Genomic DNA, 27,726 nt, shown 5'->3' on the forward strand with positions numbered 1-27,726 from the left:
CCTTAGACCAGTCAGTAAGACGCGGCCCCTGTCGGGCTTTACCGGAGGACTCAGTTCACGGCCTCTCGGAGCCAGACTGGCAGAATGAAGCTGCCTGCGCTTATGCCTGTTTTGTAGGCAGAGACTGGCTAGGCTTTTTCGACCCAGAGCAAAATTGTCACCTGCCCTCTTCATGTATTGGTTGGCTTGGCTCTCCCAGACCCCTGTGGGGCTTTCAGTGGTCATTCATAGTTCTCTGTCCAGGGAATTATATGGCCCGGGTCACGAGGGCTTCATGCCCCCACGAGTGGAGGAGCAGATGACAAGACCTTCCTTGCCAAGCCCGCTCTCCCCACTGCAGAATCGGGAGACGGCAGGGCACCGCGCCAGGAGAGGGACTAACCTGTGTCTGTGTCCCCCTTTCCTCCCACTGTGGTCCAGGTGTCCCAAGGGCCTTGCTGAGTCTGTGCCGTGTGGCCGTGAGGAGGGCTCTCGGCAAACGCCGGCTCCATCTGATTCCCTCGCTGCCGTTGCCAGACCCCATGAAAAGCTTCCTGCTGTACCAGTAGAAGGCGAGGACGTCGAGGAGGAGGAGGAGGAGGGTGGCCCTGGAGGTGACCCCGTGTGTGACCCTGTGCGTGTCCCCACACCGACTGGGCCCTGTTGAGCTGCCGGTGAAGACAGACACGGCCGTGTTCTGGTCGGGGCTCCGGCTGCGGGCGTGGGGCATCCCACAGCCCTTGGGTCCTTGTCAGCTCAGAGGCTCATACAGACTTAATTTTGTTCTTCACTATTTCTGTTTTGGATTTTCACAAGTTGCATAATAACGAAGTGAGTGCAAGTACGGGCTGAGGTTGGAGGGCTGCTGATACTCCCAGTAAGGAAGTCTTCTAGCACTTTCCAGAACTGTGCTTCTGTTTATATTTTTACTTCTCAATTAATTGTTTGATTCAAGCCTTCTAATACCTAAACAAAAAGGGAGCTTTGATAACAGAGTACAGAAACGCAGTTCACGAACTCGCTAGTTCCTTTCCGTGCTCCCAGGGTTAACACGTGGCATTTGTCATACGTACACCCCTTCCTTGTCAATTCAGTATTGTCTCCTTGTGGTGGGAGTATCACATTCATTGTCTTTATTCTTGGATGGTTTCCTGGCCACAGGGATTGGCTGTGTCATCTCAAGGTCAGTACTTGCCGTCGTTCAGAATCTAGAGCGGTATCCCCCAGCGTCCCACAGTGCTGTGCCTGCTCTGGTACCTAACTCTGCCTGGCGCCGTGCCAGCAGGTCCCAGGAGTCCTTGGCCGTTTCACTCTGGGGAGCGTCCAGACAGTGATCGATTTGGGGAGGCCCCCCCCGGACACGCCAGTAGTTGACTGCCTGCGTTTGGACTGAGGACCGCCCACAGCATCCACTGCCAGCCAACAGAAGAGACCTCGGCGCTCTCTCCAGGCCCTGCGTGTCCCAGGGGAGGAGACCTCTTGCCCTTTGGATGGGTCCAGGCTCCCAGGTGCCTGGCGTACAGTGGAAGGAACATCTGGGACGGTTGCTTGGTTGCTCTCCACTTTTTGGACCTGAAGTCTTGGTGGTGGCAGAGAGCAGTGAGGTCAGAGGTCACCCCAGCCTGCCTGATGGTAGGTGAGAGAGCTGAGCGGGTTATCATGTGATATGTGGGGCTGCGGGCTGGCTCGCTCTCAGTCCCCGGCCGTGCAGCCTGGTGTGCGGCTCTGTCGGCGGAGGTGACATTCCAGGTGGTGCTCTTTTCAGGGAAACTGCATCCGGTCATTTTGAGGCCTCAGACCAGGATCCGTGGCGATTCTGAACTTTGGAAGTGTTCAGAGATGGGCAGATTTCAAACCGTGTTTAGGTTTTCTGTACTGAGAGGGACCTGAATTTGTGACAGATGAATGGTAGAGGTTTATTTAGTTATTAACATCATTGTGTGTTTTAGCTGACTAGACAGACAACGTCTGGTCCTTGTCTTCTGTGGCTCGAGGGTGCAATTGTAAACCTCGCATGTCGCGATGGGCTCTGTGCTGGGAAGCCAAGCTGACCTGGGTGCACAGGGCTGGGCCCGAGGGGAGGAAAGGCCCAAGGTGATTTGGGGGAAGGTGCAGTCACGGAGTCTGTGCAGTGTGACGAGCTGCATGTTGCTCCTGCAGGACCGGGGCCCTGGCTGGCCAGGTGCCTCCAGAACTTGGGGTCCGGCCACGTCGAGGCCAGGGGGTCCTCTGAGAGGAGAGGAGCTGTGGGAGTGGGCGGCCAGGTGCTGCAGGAGCGGTGGGAAGAAGCGCTCTGCCTGCCGAGGGGGGCGCTGCGAGGACTTGGAGCCGCCCACAGGCGGACTGGGCCGCTGGCGGGCTTCTTGTCATTGGAAGTGGGTGAGCAGTGGCTCATCGCCTTCTTGCCAGGGCTGCGGGAGGCGTCTCAGGAGAGGGCGGCTCACTCGCTCTGAAGCCCATCCAGCACGGGCCCCTCTCAGGCCGCCCTCTTGGCCCACCTCCGAGAGGCCAGCCATGCAGACTTGCAGTGGCTCGGGGGTGGCCCTGCAGGCTGCCGGCTGTGGGGACTGTTGTGCACAGCCTCTCAGGCCTGCCCCAGGTAAGAGGCTGGCTATGTTCTCAGACCTCCTGGAGAGCAGCACCTGGCAAAGGTGCCAGTGTGGGAGTCCACACATATGGGCGGGACCTCCAGGCTACAGATGGTCGCAAGCTCCTCTGCCTAGTGGAGCAGGTGTAGGGCCTATTTCGAGGGGTTGAGCTGCTTTCCAGGGTCTCTCTAGGAGACGCTGGGCCTCACCCAGACCTGGCCAGGCACTGTGACGGGGAGGGGAATCTGGAGAGCGGGCCTCCCGCTCCGTCCCCGCAGTATGCTGTGCGGGGCCGGGGCCGACCGCCCCCTTTTGGAGGACAGGTCGGCTGCCTCAGTCAGCCAGTGTTTAGTGCTTTTTCCAGAAACCCAGGGACTTTGAGGTTCAGCCTAGTGTGAAACTTGGTAGCTGCCAACCGGGAATGTGAAGGCAGCATGATGCGTACCTGCTTCCAGCCATCCCTGCTGGTTTCGAGTGACATTTGTATTGTAGAAAAACTCCAGAATCAGACCAGTGAAAAACCAAGCAGTAACTGGGAGAGAAGGAGAACTCGCATTTATTACGCGCGGTCCCAGAGGAGGAGCTGGTGCTCTGAAGAACCTGGGCAGCCAGCTCAGTTGGCAACATTCCTTATATACAAGAATTTTACACAAGCTGATTGGTCAGTTCGAACTCGAACTGTTACAAGTGGCGGTAATTGCTATGCAGTCTGCAAGTAGTAACATCGGAGAAGGGTGGGAGTTGCTAAGTGTTACCGACGGTTATAAATTGTTACAGGGAGCGGGAGCTGCTGAGGGGTACACACAGTTACATTCGCTGCTCAGACAAGTGGGACAAGGTGCGAGTGAGCTCTGCAGTGAGCGCTCGCACGCAGCAAGCACATTTACAGAAGCAGAGCAAAAGGCTGATTAGCTTTTAATGAAAATCCTGAAATTTCCTCTTCATTCCCCCTTTTTGATGCCTGTTAGATTCTTCATAGGGCATCAACCTTATGATTTCCTTCTTGATCTCCCCGAGTTAGGGACTGGTCATTGCACTGCATAAGGATCTTTGCTGCAGCGTTTCTCGGTCATGGCCTCTGTGAGGGAGGTGATCAACAGGGCAGCAAGTGGCAATAGGCAGGGCAGGAGGAGGCAGGCACTGAGGAGGAGCACGACTCCAACTAAGGTCGTAAAGCCTCTGAGGGTAGAGAACCACCTCCGAGAGGCTATCGGGGTCCCATCTGTGCCAGACTTGCACCGGCACATGTGCCAGTTCTGTCATCTGCTTAGCAAGATCTTCAGCTGCCCGGCCCTGGTCCTCTATCTGTACACAGCTGTTGATGAGATCGAATTTCCCACATACGCCTCCTGCTGCTGCTAATAGACAGTCTAGAGCCAACCTGTTCTGGTAGATGGCGTTGCTCACCTGAGTCTGTGGATGTGCCAGGGGGGTCAGGGCTCCCCGGTCTCGTTAGGAATGATCTCTAAAACTGCCTGCAGTCGGATAATTCAGTTTAACATGTAAATCGGGGTACGGTATCCCAAAGATCCATCTTTTTTGCCCAAGTGGCAGGCCCATAGTATTGGACTCTTGGTTCTGGGGGCCACTCGTCATCCCTCCAGTCCCCTATGTGGAGTTCTCTTTTACCCTTTGCAGGGACCGTGGGACCGGGCGACCAAGCTGTTCCCCTTTTCAGAGGTAAGAGGATAAGGAAGGTTTTATTGTGCCAATTACACAGCTTCCTTTCGAGATTGTGGGGAGGCGGATAAAGGCCGTGCTCCCACAAATCCAGGAGAGCCCACGTAGGGCTGTCCAGTCTTGGACCCTGCCTGGGTTATGCCAGGCTTTAGTTAGCCCTGGGACTCTGGCCAATGGATTTCTCTCTTTTCTGCTTCCCTGCCACACGCTTTGTCTAGAGGTGACATTATAATATCGTTGACCTGAGCAAATTAAGTTTTTGACTAGGTGTCTGAGATTTTCTCCACCTCTGGCCAGGCAGTATTGTCCTATGAGAGTATGTTCTAAAATCCATTGACCATCCTTTGAGGTGCGTGGGGCTGTTACATCTGGCATTGCCTGCTTGGGAACCAATTCATTAGCTTCCCATGGCCATGTCCCACTAGAGTTCCCCCGCATACATAGCAGGAAGTGACATTCAGGGAGAGAGCTGTTCTTTCAGCGATTCTGAGAAATAAGTTTTTGAATGATTGTGATGATGGGGTAGGGATTGTTACTTCCTTGTAGAAAGATTTATAACCCTGATAGACTTGGGCTGAATGGGCTAGTACTTGACCTCTAATACGAATACGAATTTGAACATAGGGATTTAGCCCTGTCCCATCAAAGCCAAGTGTTAATACTTCTCGGGAACTCCAGCGGGGGTTCAAGAGGTTCGTTACGATTAACTCTAACGGACCGCACACATGTGTGACACAGCTCAATACCCCTTTTCTTACATGCACCTCTTTCCCGTTGGCAGTGTCTTCTTCCCAGGCAGCCCATAGGACACATGAGCAGTAGGCACAGCTCGTTCCACATGAGGAACTGTGGGGACATATCTACTTTTCTTCCATCCTGTAACTTTCTTCCCAGCTGAGAGATCTGCAGGATCTCCTTCCTCCCGTTGGCCCTGACTCATAGCAGCACAGGCATCAAGCTTTAGGATTATCTGATTAGGATTTTCTTTCATTCTAGTCTGGGTCAACATGGATCTATCTGTCCATCCTCCCCCGTGGTCCCTCTGAGCTACCCTTATTTCAAAAACCGTTTCAGTGGAGGGTTATTTGGGTTGTAACATACATAAGGTTGGTTACTCTCTGGGTCGCATATTGAATATTGAGTCTGGTCATATGTACAGGTCCCTTTCTGAGTTCCGTGACATTCATAGTAGCTATAGAAAATGAAGGTAGTGGAAATTGTTTTATCTCCTTTGGTGACATGAATACATAGTTCATGGTCCTCTGCCCTAATTTCCTTCCCTCTCCAGTGTCCAATTACCAGGACTCCTACGATGAAATTCCTAGGGTTTTGGCCGTGCGTGGACCAGCCAGCTTCCAGCTTGTGGCTAGAGCAAGGCATGTTGTCTTCCTACTCACGAGGGTTGGTGAAATCTGTCTGCACCGGTTTCAGCCGACTGGTGATGGTCGATCACGACTCTCTGCCGTGCGTGGACTGGCTAGCTTCGGGGGTGGCCAGAGCAGGGCCGACAATCTCAGGTGGATTTCTGCTGCCTCCGGAGCGCGACTCAGAGCGGCTGATCAGGAAGAGGCTCTGCGGTCCAGGTCGCCTGGTCCCCCGGGGATGCCGCTCTCTCTCCCCGGGTGTGGTGGATCCAGGGGGTGATGCCTGCAGCTTTAATAGCAGTGGAAGTTGCAAATATAACAGCGTGAGGGTCTGGAGCGGCTTCTTTTTCCAATCTTTCACCCACACTCCATCTCCTGGCTGAAAGGAGAAAGGGGTGGACCCACTTCCCTAAAGGGATAGGGGCTCTCTCTAAAGTTTCCCGAGTGATGCTGCGGAGGATCCTCCCTAAGGCCTGAAGGTGTGGGGACACTTCCAGGTCTGCCATTAATTGAGGGTTTCCTTTTATCTTCCTTATCACTGGGGGGAGGTCTCCCGTAAAGAGTTTACAGAGGGGAATAGCCTGAAGGTCTTGGGGTGCATCACGTTCGGAGTGGAGCTAAAGGCAGCATATCTATCCAAGGTAACTGGGTTTCCTGACAAAGCTTAACCACAGTGGTTTTGAGGGTCCGGTTCATGCGTTCGTTCGGCTTTCCCTGATCTCTGCGGCTTGTAGGCCGTGTGGAGCTTCCATTTGATTTCTAGAACTTGGACAAGGTCTGGACTGTCTCAGACACAAAGGCAGGTCCATTGTCTGATCCTATAAAGAGGAGTAGTCTGTATCTTGGGACAGTTTCCTTCAATAAGGCCCTGGCTACTTCTTGTGCCCGTTCAGTGCGCGTAGGGAAGGCTTCAGCCCATCTGGAGTAGGTGCAAATCAACATAAGGAGGTACCGGCGGCTCCTGCAGGGCTTGAGCTCAGTAAAGTCCACTTCTGGGTCTTCGAAAAGGCACAGTTCCAATTGTTTGTACCCTGGATTAGGCCTTGGTGTTTTGTGCACAAGTCCCACACCTGGCACTGATCTGGGCACACAGAGTTGGGAGTTTGGGTGTGAAATAGTAGCGGCCTAACAGGTTTTGTAAAGTAGTCTCCGCCAGATGAGTTAATTCACGGTGCTGTTTTACTGGCTCAGCTGCTGCCAGCGCAGCCCTCTTTGCTCCTGGGTCCCCCTTCACTTGAAGCCCATTGATCTTCCTTAGTGTATTGTGGGGACAGAGGCAGTTCTGGTGCCCGGAGGACCTTGGAGGTGGGTGTAGGACCCGCTGCGGCACTTACTGGTGGGCAGCCTCCCTCGCTGCTGGGTCTGCCAGTCGGTTTCTTCTCCTGACGGGGCCGGTTCTCCTCTGGTGGCCCCTGCAGTGAATGACTGCCACTTTCGAAGCTTCCAGACTGCCTCTAGCAGTTGGAGCATTTCTTCTTTGTTCTTGATTTCCTTTCCTCCCCCGTCAGTCATCCCCTCTCTTTAGAAATGGCTCCACGTGCGTGCAGGTAGCAAAGGCGTACCTTGAGTCGGTGTAGATACTGGCCCGTTTCCCTTCAGCCTGTCGCAGCGCCTGGACGCGTGCCCACAGCTCTGCCCGCTGCGCCGACCAGCCGTGGGGCAGGGCCTCAGCTCCGATCCCCTCATCGGCAGTCGTTGCGTGGCCGGCTTTGCGCTGTCCTTTGTGGATGAAGCTGCTCCCGTCTGTGAACAAAATTAGTTCTGGGTCCTGAAGAGGAACGTCCGTCAGGTCTGGCCTGCTTGAGTAAACTTCATCCGTGACCTTCTCACAGTCGTGGTCGGGAGGCCCCTGCTCAGTGGGCAGAAACATAGCAGGGTTCAGTGTTTGTAGTTTTGAGACGGACTCGTGGATTTTTGCAAAGCAGCCCCTGATAATGAGTTATTCTGGCGTTGGTCAGTCATTTATGTCCGTGAATGTTTATTAATGCAGTTTCGGCATGGGGGACCTTTACATTTACACTTTGTCCTGCATAAGCTCATCCGCTTCTCTGACCAGGATTACCGTGGCAGCTAAAGCCCAGAGACATAGTGGCCACCCCGCAGCCACTGGATCTAGCCGTCTGGCCAAATATGCAATTGGCCGCTGCCATGGCCCGACCGTTTGTGTGAGGACCTCAGTGCGGTGTGACTCTTCTGGGGCATGAAGAGGTTGCGGTCCCGTGTCACATGTGGTAGTCCTAACGCTGGAGCGCTTGTTCGGAGTTTCTTTTTTTCTCTGAACGCTTTTTCTTGTTCTGAGCCCCAGTCCAGGGGGTCTTTTCCAGACCCAGCTGTGGCCTCGCACAGTGGCCTGGCCATCTCGGAGAAACCTGGTATCCAGATCCGGCAGAACCTGGCCGCCCCTAGGAACTCATGGACCCCTTTCTTGGTGTTCGGCCGGGGTATTGAGCAGATGGCCAGTTTCCTCTCTTGTCCAAGTGCCCGATGTCCTTCCGAGATGATGAACCCGCGGTATTCGACCTTTTGTTTGCAGATTTGAACCTTCTTCCATGACACCTTGTATCCCATGGTAGGGACCTAGCAGGGCCCGTAAGGCTCTAGCACCTTTCCAGCAGTCTTCTTTGGCAGGGCTGGCCAGTAGCTGGTCATCTACAGAGCGGAGTAATGTGCAGTTCAAAGCCTCCCCAGGGAAGGCAGGAAGATCTGCGGCCAGCGCCTCGCCGAACAGAGTGGGGGAGTCGTGAAGCCTGTGGCAGTCGAGTCCGTCAGTCGCGTGTTTCTCCCGGTGGGCGGGTCTTCCCTCTCGAAGGCGAGCAAAGGCTGGCTGGCCGCTGATACCCGGAGAGTGAAGAAGGCGTCTTCAAGGTCAAGGCACGTGAACCAGCTCGCTTGTGCAGGTCAGAGGCTTAGGAGAGTGTGCGGGTTGGGGGCTGCCGGATGGATGGTGACCACCGCATTGTTGATGGCTCAGAGGTTCTGGACAGGGCAGTAGTCGTTCCCTCCTGGCTTCTTGACCTGCAAGAGCGGAGTGCTCCAAGGTGACCGACACTCAGCGAGAACTCCAGCATCGCACAGACTCCGGATGTGGTCCCGAGTTCCCAGGCGTGCTCCCCGTGACACTGGATATTGCCTTCGTGTGACAGGGATGGCGCCTGGCTTCAGATCCACCACGATGGGTGCGTGATCTCTGGCGAGACCTGGGCCCCTTCCTGCCCAGGCAGCGGGGGACTCCTCTAGCAGACTGGTCGGATTCGCTTGCTTCTCTCCCGAAGAGTAAAGACGCCATCCCTCCGCCCTGGGCACCGTCACGGCCATCCTTAGAGCGGGCTGGCCCCTCGGTGTGAGACGGGTGGGCTTCCCTGAGGTAAAGGTGATTCGTGCCCCAAGCTTTATCAATAAGTCTCTGCCCAAAACGGGAATGGGGCACTCGGGTAGGTACAAGAACTCACGAGTCACTAGGTGGCCCCCTAGCTTGCATGAGCGGGCTTTACAGAACGAGCGGGCGACTCGGTTCTCTACGGATGGCACCAAGGATGGTTGCCATGCGATCGTGAGGGGAGCCACAGGCTTAGTTACCACGGAATGTTCAGCCCCAGTGTCCACCATAAAAGTAATCGATTGGCCCCCTAATTCTATTGTGACCGTAGGCTACTGGGGCCTAGGATCAGGGAGCCGGGTCACCCCTCGTCTGACTGTTCTTCGGCCAGGCCGGTGAGCTCTTGGACGGCTGGCCCAGGCTGGTACTTTCCTTTACGAGGTTGATGGAACTTCCTAGCCCTTCAGGTGTCCTCCCGCCGAGGGGCTCTCGTCCTTCCAGTGGCTCGTTTCTTTGCAGCAGGCGCGTCGGCCGCGGCACAGTGCGGGTCTCCTTTGGCGTCTCTCTCCGTGGGGGAGCAGCAGTCTGTCGTACCGGGTCCAGGTTCCCTGGTGCAGCTGCCAGCAGGGGCGCCTTTTGTCTCATCCGTTTGCCACCACATTTCGAATCTCCAGGCCACGGTTTACAGACGCCTTGTTTGCGACCTCCAGCAGCGGGGTGGCGTTCGTCCCCGCAAAACCCTCTAACTTTTGAAGCTGGCGGCGGATGTCAGCGAAGGATTGCGCCACAGATGCCGCGTCGAGCATGCGCTGGTTCTCTCGTGCCTCAGGCTCAAAAGGGTCTACACCCGGGACGCCTGGCCCAGCCTCTCATAGAACTCCATGGGCGACCCCCCTGGCCTGTGGAGTACGCTGCCGCTTTTGACATGTTTGTTGGCTTCCTAGCCCCGACTTTCACCCCTTGCAGTAAGGCCTGCCGGCACCTGTGGAGAGACTCTCTTCCGCGTGGTGCATTCAAGTCCCAATTGGGCTTGGCGTCTGGTGCAGCCTCTGAGGCCCATGCTACAGGGTCCAGGACACCGCCCGGTGCTCGACCTTGGAGCCATCCTCGCGCTTCTGACAGAATCTCACGCCGCTCTTCGGTGTCGAAGAGTCAGGAGTCGACAGTAGTCATCCCAGGTAGGCCGATGAGTCTGGAAGATGACTCGGGCACATCAGCCATCGCCCGAGGTTTCTGGACGGGGTGCGCTGCTTCCAGTTGAGGAGGTTGGTTGTGCCGAATGGCTGATAGTGGAGGACGGGGCGGCCTGGCTGGAGTGTGCCATCTTCTCCCGTCCCAAAGGGACCTCGCGCCTCTCGGAGGGGCATCTGAAAGGCCGCAGACTGCTGGACTGGTTGTGTGGCCAAGCGGAGGAGCCGTGGGCTCGGGCTCGGTGGTGGCTCGGGCTGTTGGGGCAGCGAAGGCACGGACGGCGGAGGGCTGTCCGGCGGTTGCGGGCGGAGCGTCTGGGCGGGGGCTGGTCGAGCTGCGGGGATGCACGGCGGTGGGAAGACAGGTTCTTCCTTGGGGTCCCCTCGGTGGATTATTTTTGTTGGCTGCTCTTTGTTCTTTTTCCAAGCCAGTCGGGCCACTAGGACCTTACACTCTCCCTGCCTATTCGCGCAAAACCGGACCCCAGGGGCCACTACAGTAGTGACCTGCAGCCATGTGTACGGAAACTGGTCTGGATGTCCAGGGGTCTCTGTTACTACCTGATACACTGCCCTTGTGGGGAGGTCTAGGGTCCCTTCCAGGAGCCAACCTACCCCGAAGGTGGGTCATTCAAGCTCAGAAAGAATACGAAGCTTTCCCGGGGTCAGCTTGACCCCATATTCCTCTGAGAAACTTTTCTTAAAATTTTTCAACATGCAGTTTAAGACAGTTACATTAGAAGAACTTGCCCCCATGTTTGCAGGGAGCTTCCTTTGAGGCGGAGTCAGACCAGTGACCCCTATACGTGATCTAGTTTACGGCCCTCCACTGTCCCTAACGCGGAAAGAGCTTCCTTTGCAAATTGGGCGCAGAGGCCGGTGTTAGTATGTTCTGTAAAGTCCAAGAAACCTGGTTAAGGCAGCACAAAACGCTGAAATTATTTTGATGGAGTACAGAATCCTAGTTTTCTGTTCTGAAAACCTTTTCGTAACATTCGCATCAGATCAGCAGTCTAAGAAACATTAAACACGATTCCGGCTTTGCCTCAGCTCACTTTCGGCGTTCAAGTTTCCAGCCTTGTTTTGCTTCATGACACGAGGTTTCTCCTCGAGATCTTTCATGACCTTCTTCCACGCTGTCTTATTCCCTCGGTTGGCCTGTTTCAGCAATAACCACCTCGAAGGCAACACCTTTCCTTCAGGTTCCTTTGAAACAAGGCTCCAGACCTTATACCTTCTGTTACCGAAAATACTTCCTTTTTCTCCGTGTAGCTCTGAGATGCCTTCCACGACAGACAACAGTCACGCCACCAAGCGGGTGGGGGACAGGGTCGGGGAAAGTTTAAGGGGACGCCGCTCGCTTCGTCCGTCTCCACCCGCTCCCCTCACGGGGATTTCAGGTGCCTCTTGGCATTGACGAGTTGGTATAAACCCCCAACCTGGACCACTGGAGCAGACCCCTCACAGAGATCCAGTGAGGCCACCGTAAGCCGTATGAGGTCGCCATGGAACCGCAGATTGGGGCTCAGCTCTCGCTTCGTAGTCAGGCCACGTCTCAGTCACTCAGCATTCACTGTCTTTCCTACAACCTCCCACCGTTCCTTAACGTGTCCCCTAACTTGTGGAGGGCACCTGGTTGCCCTCCGGAGGGTGATGGAGCTCCCCCCTTTTCTTAGTGTTGACCCAACTCTTCCCACCCTGCGACTGTGACGCAAAGACAGACAAAGGTGGGTGCCCCCTCCACACAGGAGACCATTCAGATGCTCATCTGGCCGTGTCCCCTCGCGGGGAGCTTGGGCGACGCTTAGCCGTAGTGGACTCAGCTTTGTGACTTGCGATCGGACACTAGTCCGATGCCGCCCTGGACCATGTGCTGTTCACCACGAAACCGCACAGTGAGCCCACACGAACTCCATGGCCTTCAGGGGACCTTAAGGGTGCCCAGCCGTGGAGCTACAGACTTGTACCAAGCCTCTCATTCACTCACTCGTTCACACATCACTCAAAACATTACTCCTCCCCAGCGGTACACGCAGCCAGTGGGGGCCTGCCTCAGCCTGACGCCCCTCTGCTGAGGAAGCTGTCACTCATAACAGCAGGCTAAATGGTGCCTCCTCCTTTACGGGAGGCCTCTGGCCTAACCCGACGTCTCCCTCACTGGGGAGACCAGTCTCCGCCCCCTCTTTTGGAGACCCCGATGAACCTGGACCACTTGTCAGGTCCCCTGACCACTGTCCTCTTACTGAACACCAGGCGGTGTTCCTACTCCTCTTCTGTCCAACAGATGGGACCTGATTGGGGGCTAATCCTGGGATCAAAAATAAAAATAAAACAAAACCTGGTCCCTTTTCCTCTTTCTCCTCCTCTTGCGGCCGTTTCTGGTGAGTTGGTTCTTCCTTCCTATGAGTCCGGTTGGTGACTCAGCCTCACCGGGAGTTGGGGTGCTAATCTGACAGAGAACCCGGGATGCTCCCCGGGTGACGTGCCTCCTCAGTCGTCTCCGTCCCCTTCTGCCTCAGCCAGGCTGAGCCACCGGTCTGATGGCTCAAGGGGGCGGCGTGGTTGGAATCTCACTGGGGCCTCCAAAAAATGTTGCGGAAAAGCTCCAAAATCAGACCAGTGAAAAACCAAGCAGTAACTCGGAGAGAAGGAGAACTCGCATTTATTACGCGCGGTCTCAGAGGAGCTGGTGCTCTGAAGAACCTGGGCAGCCGGCTCAGTTGCAACATTTCTTATATACAAGAATTTTACAGAAGCCGATTGGCCAGTTTGAACGCGAACTGTTAAAAATGGCGGGAGTCGCTATGCAGATTACAAGTAGTAACATCGGAGAAGGGTGGGAGTTGCTAAGTGTTACCGACAGTTACAAGTTGTTACAGGGAGTGGGAGCTGCTGAGGGGTACACACATTACATTCACTGCTCAGACAAGTGGGACAAGGTGCGAGTGAGCTCTGCAGTGAGCGCTTGCACGCAGCAAGCACATTTACAGAAGCAGAGCAAAAGGCTGATTAGCTTTTAATGAAAATCCTGAAATTTCCTCTTCACTTATTTCACTAAAGCTCCCTTTTTCTTTAGTTGGCCTGGAAGTGTCCAGAAGGGTACAGAGCAGGGAGGAGCAGCTCTCTGTCAGAGCACTTTGTAAAGTCATGTTTCTAAGCCGTGGGACCCATGGGTCCTGCACCGAGGAGATGTGGACTTAGTGGAGGCTGCTGACTGGCTGGCCCTAGGGCCTTCCTCAGGGGGACACGATGGGCCAATGGGAAGGAGGCTGAGTGTCCCTAGCTGGGTCCTGGGTGTGTCCTGACTGTCACCACTCCCACAGCACCTGTTTTGAAAAATCCCAAACCCAGTCCAGTGAAAAACCAAGCAGTCAGTGACTCAGAGAGAAGGAGAACTCAGGTTTATTGCACGCAGTCCCAGAGGAGCTGGTGCTCTGAAGATCGGGGCAGGGAGCGCAGCTGCAACATTCCTTATGTACAAGATTTTTACACAAGCTGAGGGATTGGTTTGAACTCAGACCGTTGCGCGGGAGTTGCTATGTAGATTGCAAGTGGTAACATTGGGAAGGGCGGGAGTTGCTAAGGGCTAAGGGTTACAAATTGTTACAGGCAGCAGGAGCTGCTGGGGTGCAAACAGTTACATTACATTTGTTAGGTCGATGGACCAGCAAGTAGGACAAAGTGCAAGTGAGCCCCTGCGTGCAGCAGGCGTATTTGTAGAAGCGGAACAGAAGGCTGATTAGTTTTTAATGAAAATCTCTTAAATTTTTTTTCTTTATTCCCCCCTTTTGATGCCCATTTAAATTCTTTTTAGGACATCACTTTTTTGATTTCCTTTTGTTCTCCCTGGACTAGAGTCTGATATTTCTATATTTTAAGAGTCTTTACTGCAGTTTTTCTTTCTACTGTGGCTTTTAATGTTTATACACAAAGGATGCTCTCCTTTTGTTGTGGAAAAATACCCCGAAACTCCAAAACCCAGTCCAATGAAATGCCAAGCAATAACTCGGAGAGACGGAGAACTCAGGTTTATTACGCGCGGCCCCAGAGGAGCTGGTGCTCTGAAGATCTGGGCGGTGGGCTCAGTGGCAACATTCCTCATATAGGAAAATTCCACACAAGCTGCTTGGTCAGTTTGAACACAAACCGTTACATACAGCAGCAGTGGCTATGCAGATTTCAAGTAGTGACATAGAGAAGAGCGGGAGTTGTCATGGGTTACCGGCGGGTACAAGCTATTACAAATTGTTACAGGAAGCGAGGAGCTGCCAGAGTACAAAGTGCTACAAGAGGCAGGTGTTGCTAAGGGCACAAACAGTTACATTTGCAGATCGAGCAGAGTGCAGGTGAACTCTTGCATGCAGCAGGCACTTTTGCAGAAAGGCATATTTACGGAAGCAGAACAGAAAGCTGGTTAGTTTTGAATGAAATTCCTCAAATTTCCTCTTCATTCCCCCCTTTTGATGCCCGTTTTAATTCTTTTTAGGGCATCACCTTTTCAATTTCCTTTTTGATTTCCCTGGATTAGAGACTGATAATTCTATTACATAAAGGTCTTCACTGCAGTTTTTCTTCTGTGGCCTTAAACATTTGTACATAAAGCCTATTCCTTAAATTTATTTAACAAGCATGTTTTCTCGAATTCTACTAGGCTATAATCGGTATTTTCTTTCTCTCTCTTTCTTATTTACACCTTCCTGTTTGGGTGTCACGTGCATCCAGGAAGTGGTAAATCCTTCCACGTTCAGCGTGGCTCTGGAAGATATTCCTTTGCTACTTCCAAGCTGGTATATCGCCTCTGAAAGTAGAGAACTAAGCTTTAAGGAGGTTATTAGGGTCTTATCTGTGCCATATTTGCACGGGTACATGTGCTAGTTTTGTCATTTGTTTGACATTGTCCTTAACTACCTGGCCCCGGTTTATCCGTCTGTATGTAGTAGTTGGTGAGGTTGGCTTTCCTATGTGTGCCTCTTTCTGCTATTAACAGATAGCCTGGTGCTAACTTTGCTAGGTGGCATTTCTCATCTGAGTGTGTTCATGTGCAATGAGGGTCAGGGCTCTCTTAGTTTTGTTAGCGGTGACCTCTAAGACAGCCTTAAAACACGAATTCTTTTTCTACTTTCTCCTCTTGCACTCTCAAACTTTATGACTTTAGACTTTTTCTAAAGGAGAAATCCATGAGTTTTAATTCACCTCATGTTTCGAAGTTTGACCGGGCAAATTATATGCGAACCCTAATTCTGACAAGTATTTACCCAAACTAAGATGTTTCCAAATTCATTTTTAAAGATCGTCTGAAAATTTGCATTTCAGTTTACAGTCTATTCAATACTTTATTCCTACATCTTCTCAAATGTTTCTTCCTTATATTTGCCCCCTTCCCTTCCTACTTGGTGAGACTTGGCTTTATGCTCTAGGATCTTTTTGCGGTCTGTGTCCAGCTTTAGTAATAAATACCGTGCTGGGGTAAATGCCCACGTGGACAGTTGTGCCATTGAGCCTTCTCCTGCACTACAGTTCAGTTCAAACTCTAGAAGTCATCAGCTTTATCAAGTAGACGAATCAAGAATCGCCCTTACATTTTTTCCTAGATAAAAATTCGTATCTAACGTGGATTCTTGTCTATTTCTGGGCTAACACGGGTCTGTCTGTCTCTCTTCCCCTGTGGTCTCGTAAAGCTTCTCCTGTTTCAGAACTGTTTTCGTGGGGGAGGTTCGTCTGAGTTGTAACTTAAGGCTGATCACCTGGATTACATACTGAATATTGAGTCTAGTTATAGATACAGGTCCCTTTTTTGAGTTCTCTGACATTCATAGTGGCTATGGAAAATTCTCTGCCCCCCTTTTAGTGACATGGATGCACAACTTACAGTTTTCTGCTCTAATTTCCCTTCTTCCCTAGTGTCCAATTATGAGTCTCACGATGCAATTCCTCAAGTTTCGGCCATGCGTAGACGAGCCAGCTTCCGGTTTGTGACTGGAGCAGGGCATGTTGTCTTTGCAGGAGCCGATGAAATCTGTCTGCGCTGTCTACAAAAGGATTTCTACGGGAGTTGACTGTGGTGAATATCTGGACAGTCTGGACGGCTGGTCTTTATGCTTAACCATACTGACAAGCTGAGATAATCTGATTAAATTAGTATAACAATTATTTCATAGAATCTGTGTCATATTGGGCCAAATCTTTTGTAAATTCGACAGTCTTATATTCCGATAACACCTGTTATGTTAGGCTAACAAACACTTTAGCTAAACCAAATTATGAAACACGTTTTAGCAGATATTTCACACTATTTTCAGTTCCTGATGCTAGGTTGCTATAATTTAGGGTAATACACTGGATTAAAATGTATAGTACTCTTTCTTGGTTTCAGCCTTTTACAGCATAGGATTACCTGTAGAACTCGATTGGAGTGGCTGCTTCTAACCTTTTAGCCTGTACTTTTTCTTCTGGCTGAAAGGGGTGGACCTAATTCTCTAAAAGGATGAGGCTCTTCTCTAAAAATTTTCTAGTGATGGGGCAGGGAATTCTCCTTAAGACCTGAAGGTGTTGGGGCATTTTCAAGGCTATTCATCTTGGGTTTCTTTCTTACTTCCTTATTATTGGAGAATCTCGCAGGCTCCTTCTAAGATAGGATGACCTCGGTGTCTTTGTAGGCAGACCCAGAAATCCCCTTAATTAATTTTTCCTGCCTGACTCTTTTCTATGAGCCACGAACCCCCTTGTTATTACGTGGATGTGGATGGACTGGAGGTCTCTTTTTCTGTATCTGCTTCCTGTTGAGAATGGTCATAGTCCCTGCCTGCTGGGGTTTCATGGAGCTCTTTCCCTTTTCCGCCTTGATGAGGGCGGGGGCTTAGGTTTCATGATAAAGCCAGCTATGGTGGTTCCGTGGGTCCAATTTATGCATTCAGCTTTCCCTAAACTTTGCAGCTTTTAGGCCTTGTGAAGCTTCTTTTCGTCTCGCTGTTTGTAATCCCCCGTTTTGGTGAAAAGCCCCAAGTATGTGCAGAGCGACAAAGGCATACCTTGAGCCAGTGTCGGTATTGGCCCGTTTTCCACTATTGTAGTGCCTGGATGAGTGCCTGTGACTCAGATCCGTTACGATGACCGGTCCTGTGGCGGAGCCTTCACTCTGATACCTCATCGTCAGTTACTATTGCGTAGCTGGCTTCGTGCTGTCCGCGGATGACGCTGCTCCCGTGGACTCCTTCCTTGGTGTCTAGCGGTGGCGATCCGCTCCTGGTCTGATTGTCCCTCGGCCCGGTCCACTGGCTCAGGTTGGTATCTTCCTTTTGACTGAAATTCTTTTGGCTTTTTAGATGTTTCCTCACTATCAAGGCACTCGTTTTTCCAATGGCCAGTCTCTCTGCAGAAGGCACATCGGTCTCGGTGCAGTGGAGGTCTCTTTTTGGTTTCTTTCTTTTGTGAGGGCGCCGCAGTTTGTAGTTCTGGGCCCGGGTCCCCATTGCAGCTATTAACAAGGACACAGTTAGCCCTTTGGCCTTCTGGTCACGGTTCTCAAACACCTCGTTCGCAACCTTCAGGAGCTGGGAGTTGTTCATCTCAGCAAAGTCCTCTAGTTGTTGAAATTTGCGGTGGATGTCCGTGGAGGATGGGGTCACGCATGCCATGTTGATCATGCTCTGGTACTCTCGTGCTTCGGGGTCAAAAGGAGTATGCACCTGGAAGGCCTTGCGTAGTCTCTCATAGAACTCTATGGGCGACCCCTCTGGCTAGCCTTCTAACGAAGGGGATGAGAAGCATCCCAACCCGGCTGTCCTTGTTCTGGGCGCTCCACCACCGTTCGTCAGGCTGCTTTATTATTACCAGGATTTCAGCCTTCGCAAAGGGCAGGTCCTCAGCATCAATCCTAGGAAAGTCATGGCGAGTCCGTCCACGTTCTAATGTGCTTAGCTATCTGGGTGTGAGCTCCATCATGGTGGTGGTGTTTAGGCAGTGAGTTTTGCAAAACTCCCAGCAGGGCTGGCAAGCAGCCAAATTCTAGGTCCCTGATCTTAAAACGGCGGTTGGGCAGCGAGTTCACGATGTAGTGGGAGACCCGCGAGTTCTCGGACATGGACAGTGCATAGTTCTCGGGACAGGTGGGAGAGTCGCAGACTAGGAATATGCCGTGGAGTCAGGTTTGCGCCTCCTTGCGAGACATTGTCCCCACCTACGAAGCGGATTGATCTGAGAAGTTGAACTTGAACCTGGTAGAGGACATGGCGCCGGCCCAGGGCTTAGGGGCGGTAGGGGGCAGTGCAGGCACCGATGGTAGAAGCCCGTCTGGCAGCTTTGTGTAGAATAGTTGCACAGGGACTGACGGACCGGCTGAGATGTACGGCGGTGGGAAGAAAGTAGGTTCATCCTCGAGGCCGCCTTGGTCGATTAATTTTGCCAACGTTTTCTTGTCCTTTTGCCTAGCCAATCTGGCCACAAATTCCTTATCCTGTCCCTGCCTATTTGCGCCCAACCAGACCCAAGGGAGCACCATAGTAGCGGTCTGCAGCCGTGAGTCTATGTGCGGCCATTGGTCTGGATATCCACGGGTCCCTGTCAGTATCCGATATACTGCCCTTACTGTGGGGAGGTCTAGGGTCCCTTCTGGGGGCCACCCTACCCCAAATGTGGGCCATTCAAGCTCACAAAGAGTACGAAGCTTTTCTGGATTTAGCCTGATCCCGTAATTCTCTGAGAAACTTTTCTTAAAATTTTCTAGCTGTCTAAGACAGTTGGCTTAGTGGAACCTCCCTCCATATTTGCAGAAAACTTCCTTCGAAAGTTAGGCATAGAAGCCGATGGCAGAATACCCTTTAAAGTTCCAGAAACCTGATTAAGGCAACACAAAACTTCCAAAATCAATTCGATGACATACGGAATTCTAGTTCTCTGCTCAGAACACGTTTTCACAGCATTCGTGGCAGGCCAATGTCTTAGAAACATTAAAGCATAATTCCAATTTTACATCAGCTTCTTTTCAACATTTAAATTTCCAGTGTCGTTTCACTTTATTGCATACAATTTCTCCTTAAGATTTCTTCCCGAAACCTCCTTCCGTTCTCTCCCTCTCAGAGTTTCGCGTCACCGACCTTTACACCTGCCGAGCCTTCAGCTGGCCTCTTCCGCTGCTCCGGCAGTCCCTTCCTTCGAGGCAGATACCTTCCTTTTTTCCTTCAAATTAAGTTTCCACTCTTTATACTTTCTGTTACCATAAAACGCTTTCCTTTTCTACTTACTTAAACCTTCGACATGCCTTATTCCTTCATATAGATCTGAGGTGCCTCCTGGTCCTCCCACAGCAGACAGCAGTCACGCCACACGACGGAAAGCGGGGGTAGCGTCAGGGAAATCGGAGGGGACGCCACTCGCATCGCCCGTCTCCAGCCGCTCCCCTCGCGGGGATTTCGGGCGTCTCTTGCCATTGGTGGGTCAGGATAAAGCCCCGACCCGGACCACTGGAGTAGACCCCTCACGGAGATTCACTGGGGCCACCGGAAGCCGTATGAGGGTCACCACGGAACTGCGAATTGGGGCTCAACTCGTTTCGTAGTCAGGCGACGTCTCAGTCAACGCTCGCTGTCTTTCGCACACCTCCCTCCGTTGACAGTGAGCGCTGGAGAGCAAGCAGCCGGTCCCCCTAACTTGTGGGGGGCGCTTGCTTGCCCTCCGGAGGGTGATGGAGCTCCCCTCTTTACTTAGTGTTGAACTCTGTGACGGTGACGCAAAGACAAACAAAGGAGACGGACAAGGGTGGGTGCCCCCTCCAGAGAGGAGGCTCTTCGGATATTCGTCCGCATTCGGATGATCTTCCGCAGCCCTTACGGGCCAGTGCACACGCAGCCTGACCGAGCCGAGCCGACCAAGCCGCTTCATCTGTAAGGTTGACAGGTGCGCCCCGCAGTATCCCAGCGGCGTTGCGCCGGACTGTGGGATGGGTGCCCTGCAGCCGTCCCTCATTCACACATCAGGTTAAAACTTCGCTCCTTCCCCAGCAGCATCCTCAGGTTTTTGAACCCGGCCTAGTGGGTCCGCGCCGCCACCTGACGCCTCCCCTACTGAGGAGACCGCTGGCCTCTGCCCGCCTAGAGACGCCTGATGAACCTGGCGATTAGGCCTCAAGTCCCTTGGAAATAAGGAGGTGTCCTCCTCCTCTTGCCTCCGACCGAGGGGGCTGGTTTGGGGGCTGGTTTGGGGGATGTCCCGGGACCTCAGACTGGCTTAGCGCCCTGACCTTACTTTGTGTATTTATTTCCTACTCTTTTGACTCTAACCTGGCGCCTCCTGTGAACATGTCAGAATCACTAATTCCCACATACAAATAAGGAGGTAGAAAACATAAGAGATACTAAAAATCCGGTTCTTTAAAAACACAAGGGGTAAAATAGACCATCAGCGAAATACAGGTTACCTGCCATATTAAATTTCAGATAGACGATTTAAGTAGAAAACAAACGTTGCACAGAATTATAGTTTGATCTTGCCTTGGTACCTTTCCCTGTGTCCTTTTCTGGTGTTCTTACGGCTGTTTCTGGGGAATTTAGTCCTTCTCTCCTATGAGTCCGGTTGGTGGCTCAGCCGCGCCAGGGAGTCGGGGCGCCGATCCGACCGAGAACCTGAAATGTCCAGGTGACGCATCTTCCTCAGTCGTCTCCGTTCCCATTCGCCTCGGCCTGGCCGTGACACTGGTCCGGCGGCTCAAGGGGCCGGTGTGGTCGAAATCTCACTGGGGCCTCCAAAAATGCTGTGGAAAATATCCCCAAAGCTCCCAAACCCAGCCCAACGAAACACCAAGCAGTGACTCGGAGAGAAGGAGAACTCAGGTTTATTACGCGCGGCCCCAGAGGAGCTGGTGCTCTGAAGATCTGGGCCGTGGGCTCAGGGGCAACATTCCTTATATAGGAAAATTCCACACAAGCTGCTTGGTCAGTTTGAACACAAACCGTTACATACGGCAGCAGTGGCTATGCAGATTTCAAGTAGTGACATAGAGAAGGGCGGGAGTCGTCATGGGTTACCGGCCGGTACAAGGTGTTACAAATTGTTATGGGAGCTGCCAGAGTACAAAGTGCTACAAGAGGCGGGTGTTGCTAAGGGCACAAACACTTATATTCGTGGAACAAAGGTGCGAACAGTTACATATGCAGATCGAGCAGAGTGCAGGTGAACTCTTGCATGCAGCAGGCGCTTTTGCAGAAAGCAGGCATGTTTACAGAAGCAGAACAGAAAGCTGGTTAGTTTTGAATGAAATTCCTTAAATTTCCTTTTTACGTTGACCTTTGCTGTCTCGTGTTTTACTCCTTATGATGACAGCCTATTCCTAAAATTTACTTAACACGCGTGTCATCTTGAATTCTACGAGGCTGTGATCCGTGTTTTCTCTCGTCTACGCTTTTCCCGAGGGAGTCTTCTCAGCTTACCTTGTTTACACGTTTTTCATGCACTCGGGTCCCTGTTCGGGCGCCACCTGCTGCGTCCAGCAAGTGGTAGATCCTGCCACATCTAGCGGGGCTCTGGAGAATATGCCTTTTGCCACTTTCAAGCTAGTGCACCGCCTCCCTCTGCTGCTAATAGATAGCTTAGTGCCGGTCTGTTCTGGTAGATGGCGTTGCTCACCTGAGTCTGTGGATGTGCCAGGGGGGTTGGGACTCTCCCAACCTCGCTGGTAATGATCTCTAAAACTGCCTGTAGTTGGATAATTCGGTTTGACATGTAAACGGGGGAACAGTATCCCCAAGATCTATCTTTTGCCCAAGTGGCAGGCCCATAGTATTGGATTATTCGTTCTGGGGGCCACTCATCATTCTTCTAGTCTCCTATTTGAATTTTAGCAATTACTGTTTGCATAATTCTTGGGCAATTAATCACATCCTATCTGGTGGCATTTCTTCTAGTATCAGCTTGTCTTGTTACCTAAATCTTCATCTTGCCTTTTACCTTTGGCATTACTTCCAGAGTACAGACTTCTTGGCTTAATTTATTTATTAATTCCTTTTGCATCCTTTACCTCTCTGAGCCTAATAGTTATATTTGGCCTTTGACGCTACTACAGACTACCCCATTTGAAGTTCTCTTGTTACTCGTCGTAAGGGTCGTGGGACCAGGTGACTAAGCCGTTCCCCCGTTTTCAGAGGTAAGAGGATAAGGAAGGTGTTCTCATGCCAATTACACAGCTTCCTTTCCAATTTTGGGAGGCAGATGCAGGCCTTAGTACTTGACCTCTAATATGAATTGAACGTAGGGATTTAGCCCTGTCCCATCAATGCCAAGTGTTAGTACCTCTCCGGAACTCCAACGGGTTGGTTGTGATTAACTCTAATGGATTACACACATGCGCGGTGCAGTGTCTTCTTCCCAGGCAGCCCATAGGACACATGACCACATTGTTCCCAATGAGGAACTGTGGGGACATACATACTTTTCTTCCGTCCTGTAACTTTCTTCCCAGCTGAGAGATCTGCAGGATCTCCTTCCTCCCATTGGCCCCACTCATAGCAGCACAGGCATCAAGCTTTAGGATTATCTGATTAGGATTTTCTTTCATTCTAGTCTGGGCTAACAAGGGTCCTTCTGCCTATCCTCCCTTGTGGTCCCTCAGAGCTACCTTTATTTCAAACATTATTTCAGTGGAGCGTTATTTGGGTTGTAACATACATAAGGTCGATTACTTCCTGGCTCGCATATTGAATATTGGTTATAGGTACAGATCCCTTTCTGAGTTCCCTGACGTTCATAGTAATTATAGAAAATTAAGGTAGTCTTAACCATCTTCAGCGACATGAATACATAGCTCACAGTCCTCTGCCCTAATTTCTTTCCCTCCCCAGTGTCCAACTATAAGGACTCCTACGATGAAATTCCTCAGGCTTCGGCCGTGCGTGGACCAGCCAGCTTCCGGTTTGTGGCTGGAGCAGGGCATGTTGTCTTCTTACTTTACGAGGGTTGGTGGGATCCGTCTGTGTTGTCCACGAAGGGTGTTTTTGCAGGAGCCACCGGTTTCAGCCGACTCTGATGATCGCCGATCCTCAAGCTTCTGCCGTGCGTAGACTGGCCGGCTTCCGGGGGTGGCCAGAGCAGGGCCGACGATCTCAGCTGGATTTCAGCTGCCTCCAGAACACGATTTGGAGCAGCTGATTAGAAAGAGATTCTGCAGCCCATGTTTCCAGTTCTGGAGACACTGCTTCCTTCACCCAGATGTGGTGCATTCACTTTAATACTGTAATAGCAGTGAGAGTTGTCGATACGCAACAGTGCAAGGGCCTGTTGAGGTTGGTTGGAACGGCTCCTTTTCTCCTACACTGCATCTTCTAGGAATAGGGGTGAACCTAATTCCCTACTAGGATGGGGGCTCTTTCTAAAGTTTGATATTTCTAGCCAGATCCTAACACAGACCTTACTAAAATTCTTTCTCCACTGACCGAATACCCTTAAATCCCAATTCTTCCTAAATTTCTGCTAACAAAGTTGCAGTCACCCTCCCCCACCGCCGATGAAGCAAATATTGAAATCTCTTTCCCTATTACTTTAGAGATTCTTAAAACAAACTGTGGGTTTAGTTTAATCATCTGAAGAAGAGGTATACCTTTCCTGTAGCCTGAAGGTCTTGGGGTGCATGATGGATTACTGCGGGCCCCTTCTAAGATAAGATGACCTCAGGGTCTTTTAACTAATTTTCCTGCTTAACTCTTTTCCAAGAGCTATGAACCCTCTTATTACTAACATGGATGTTGAGGGACGGAAGGTCTCTTCTTCTGTATCTGTTTCCTGCTGAGAATGGTCGTAGTCCCTGCCTGCTGGGGTTTCGTGGAGCTCTTTCTCTTTCTGCCTTAATTTGGGTGAGATCTTGGGCTCTTCTGACAAAACTTAGCTAGAGTGGTTTTTGAGAGTCCGGTTCATGTGTTCAACTTTCCCTGATATCTGTAGCCTATTCTAAGGGCCCTTTCTGTTTGCCTTGAGGGGCCGACTCTCAGCATAGTGCAGGGAGGTAGTTGCTCTGCTGGTAGGAAACCCTGACATAGAGGCGAATGGTTTAGCCTTCGGTTCCCTGCAAACGCCGCCCCCTTTCGGTTGTATCCTAATTTTCTAGACAGTGCGTTTTCCGCACTGGACCCCGATCCTGATACGTGGCAGAGAACTTCATCACTAATCCTGGTCCTACAGTGAGAAAGGTAAATTACATTAGGCTGATTATTTATTCCTGTCACTGTGCATTTAGCATTGGAGAGAGAGGCCCATGGGATGGGTCGGGACAGAGTAGGCAGCTCTGGTACTTAGTAAAAATTCAGTTTTTCCTCCTCGCAGTGTCGAGGGTGACCTGAGGGTCCACTGTTGTGGTCGCAGTGGACTTCTCTAGGACTGGAACTTGCAAGCGCTTGGGCCTCCGTTGTCGAAGGAGAGGACAGCCCTTTCGCGAGAGGCTGGCTGTGTGGGGCGGGGGCTTATGAGGTACAACCCCCCCGGCTTCCCAGGGCTGGATGGACACTCGCCCTTCCAGTGCCCTTCCTTCTGCAGTTTGCACATTGATTGTGCCTCAGTCCCAACAGTGCCACTCATGGCCAACCAAGATCAAGGCCCCCCAGGCCTGCAAGGGTTTTATTGCCTACGGTCACCTCGAGATGGTCCTTGTATTATGGCAGCTAAAATTTGCGCCCTTTCTGTACTTTGCTTCCTTTTCTGCCCAGTCCCAGTGATTGGACACCTTAAAGACCTCTGGTACCAAGTCAGCCTGTGGGGTTGTTGTTCAAGTCCCAACTCTTGGAGCTTCCTAGAGCGGTGGACAAGGTCTGAACTATTTCAGACACTAAATGTACACACGGACTCATGGATTTTCCTGATGGTGGGTTCTTGGTAATCTTAGAGAAATCTGGTATCCAGATTTGACAGAATCCAGCTGCTCCTAAGAACTTATGGACTCCTTTCTTGGTGTTTGGCTGTGGTATTGAGTATCTACTGTAAAAGTCATTGATTGGTGCCCAGCGCTCCCCCCCCACCGCCCGGTTCTGTTGTGACCATAGGCTCCTGGGAGCATAGGATCAGGGAGCTTGGCTATTCCTAGTCTGATTGTTCCTCAGTTGTTGTTACTGGGAGGTGGCTAACTTGGACTTTTCGGCATTATTTCTATGTGCTGGGGATCTCACAAGCTTTTCGACAACAGGAATGGCAGTCATCCCGACCCGGCCGTGTTTGTTCCGGGCACTCCGCCACTGCTCTTCAGGCTTCTTTGTTATTACCAGGATCTCTCCCTTCTTAAAGGAGCACTATTTCCAGGAAAGTCACAGAGTTCGTACATATTCCGATGGGCTGGGATACCTGGGCGCGGGCTCCGTTACAGTGGCGGTGTTCAGGTAGTGAGTCTTATAAAACTCTAGCAGGGCTGGCAAGCTGTCAGATTCTAGGCCCTCGATCTTAAAACAGTGGTTGGTTGGATAGCGAGTTGACGGGGTAGTGGGAGGCCCATGAATTCTCGGACATGGACAGCACACCGTCTCCGGGGCAGGTGGAGGAGTCGCGGACTCGGAACATGCTGTGGAGCCGGCCCTGGAGCCGGGCCTGCGCCTTCTACGAGACATTGGCCCTCCCTACCAGGCGGAATGATCTGAGGAGTTGAACTTGAACCTGGCAGAGGACCTGGTGCCGGGTCGGAACCCTTGGGGCGGGTCGGGCGCGTCGAGCGGCGCTGGCACTAACGGCAGTGAGGTCGCCGCGCGGGGCTGTCTGATATCCGAGGAGAGTGGCTGCGTGGGGACCGGCGCGCTGCTGAGATGTGCCGCGGTAGGAGGAACGTGGATTCTCCCCCGGGGTCCCGTTGGTGGGTCATTTTTGCTGACACTTTCTTATTCTTTTCTTAAGTCGGTTGGGCCACAAGTACCTCACTCTGTCCCTGCCTGTTCATGACAGACCAGACCCAGGGGAGCACCAGTAGCGACCTGCAGCCACGTGTCTGTGTACGGCCACTGGTCTGGATGTCCAGAGGTGCCTGTCACTGCCCGGTACACTATCCTCACTGTGGAGAGATCTAGGGGTCCCCTCCAGAGACCAACCTACCCTGAAGGTGGGCCATTCAAGCTCACAAAGAGTATGAAGCTTTCCTGGGATCAGCTTGAGCCCGTAATTCACTGAGAAACCTTTCTCAAAACTTTCCAACATACAATTAACACAGTTGGCTTATCGGAACCTCCCCCCGTGTTTGCCAGAGGTGGCTTCATTTGAAAATTGGGCGCAGCAGCCATTACTAGTACATTCTCTAAAGTTCCAGCAATACAAAACTGGTTAAAGCGATACAGAACACCGAGATGCACTTGACAGCGTCCAGAAGCCTGGTCTTCCTCCTCAGAAACCTCTTCGTAACATTAGTGGCAGACGGAGTCTACCGAGCAGCAGACACGGCTCTAATTTGACATCAGCTCACTGTCCACATTTAAATTCCCAGTCTCGTTTAGCTTAGTTGTGTAGAATTTTCTCCTCCAAACCTCTTCACAGACCTTTTCCCACACCTTCTCTTAGAACATTTCCTCTCAGGATTGGATTTCCCTTCGCAGACCTTCCACAATCTCCACAGAACTCTCATACCTTCCTTATTCCTTCAGGTGCCTCTTTTGCTCTGAGGCAAACACCTCCTAATTTCCTTCAAACAGGTCACCAGACCTTATACCTCCTGTTCCCAAAAAACTCTTCCTTTCCTTCTAGTTCCAACTCTTCCTTTCCTTCCGTTGATCCGAGGTCCCTCCCGTGCCTCTCACGACAGTCACGCCACAAAGTGGGTGGGGGGTAGGGGCGGGGAAATTTGGAGGGGGCGCCACTCGCTTTGTCCATCTCCGGCCGCTTCCCTCGTGGAAATTTCAGGCGCCTCTTAGTATTGCTGGGTTGGTCTAAACCCCCGACCCAGACCACGGTCTCCCGGAGCAGACCCCTCACGGAGATCCAGTGGGGCCACCGTAAGCCGTATGAGGTTCGCCTGTGGAACCGCGATTGGGGCTCAACTCTTGCTTCTTCGCAAGGCCCCGCCTTAGTCCCTCAGCGGTCACTCTCTGTCGTTACAGCCTCCCATCGTTCCCGAACAGTGCGCGCTGGGGAGCAGGCAGCCGCTCCCCCTAACGTGGGGGAGCGTGGTTGCCCTCCGGAGGGTGATGGAGCTCCCTCTTTACTTAGTGTTGTTCAGACTTATCACCCCTGCAACAGTGACGCAAAGACGGACAAGGGAGGAGACAAACAGATGCCCCTCCACAGAGGAGGCCATTCAGTGCTCGTCTGGCCATGTCCCCTCGCGGGTGACACTTAGCCGTAGCGGACTCAGCCTTGTGACTGACGATCGGACACTAGTCTGGTGCCACCATAGACCGTATGCCGTTCACCACGGAAACGCAGAGTGAGCCCATACGAACGTCGCGGCCTTCAGGGGACCTTAAGGGTGCCCAGCCGTGGGGCTACAAACGCGTACCTGACCGATGAAGTTGATCAAGCCGCTCATTCACACAGTCACACATCAGGTTAGAACATTTCCCCTCCCCCGGATGCTCTTCAGCTAGCGGGGTCCTGCCTCAGCCCGACGCCTCCCCGCCGGGGAAGCCCATTCGTGCATCAGGCTGAATGGTGCCTCCCTCCGACCTGGG

The 27,726-nt window shown here is 52.2% G+C and overlaps 1 protein-coding gene and 2 pseudogenes across 4 annotated transcripts in view; 1 reads left to right on the top strand and 2 right to left on the bottom strand.

The window, feature by feature from the left end:
- ASB1 (ankyrin repeat and SOCS box containing 1) overlaps positions 1-27,726 on the top strand; it is a 42,760-nt gene that overhangs the window by 11,612 nt on the left and 3,422 nt on the right. For 3 of the 4 annotated variants that reach the window (XM_039860756.1, XM_039860748.1, XM_039860737.1), the window contains exon 5: positions 421-12,458. In XM_039860756.1, the coding sequence (XP_039716690.1) occupies positions 421-548 (128 nt within the window). In that variant the 3' untranslated portion in view covers positions 549-12,458. Of the gene's footprint in view, positions 1-420; positions 12,459-27,726 lie in introns of those variants that run through there. The other variant, XR_005652353.1, reaches the window with a different exon arrangement.
- LOC120601105 (crk-like protein) lies at positions 17,356-18,415 on the bottom strand (annotated as a pseudogene).
- On the bottom strand, positions 25,144-25,950 carry LOC120601114 (crk-like protein; annotated as a pseudogene).

The sequence above is a fragment of the Pteropus medius genome, unplaced genomic scaffold, assembly GCF_902729225.1.
Source record: "Pteropus medius unplaced genomic scaffold, Ma_sr-lr_union100, whole genome shotgun sequence".
Taxonomy (NCBI): domain Eukaryota; kingdom Metazoa; phylum Chordata; class Mammalia; order Chiroptera; family Pteropodidae; genus Pteropus; species Pteropus medius.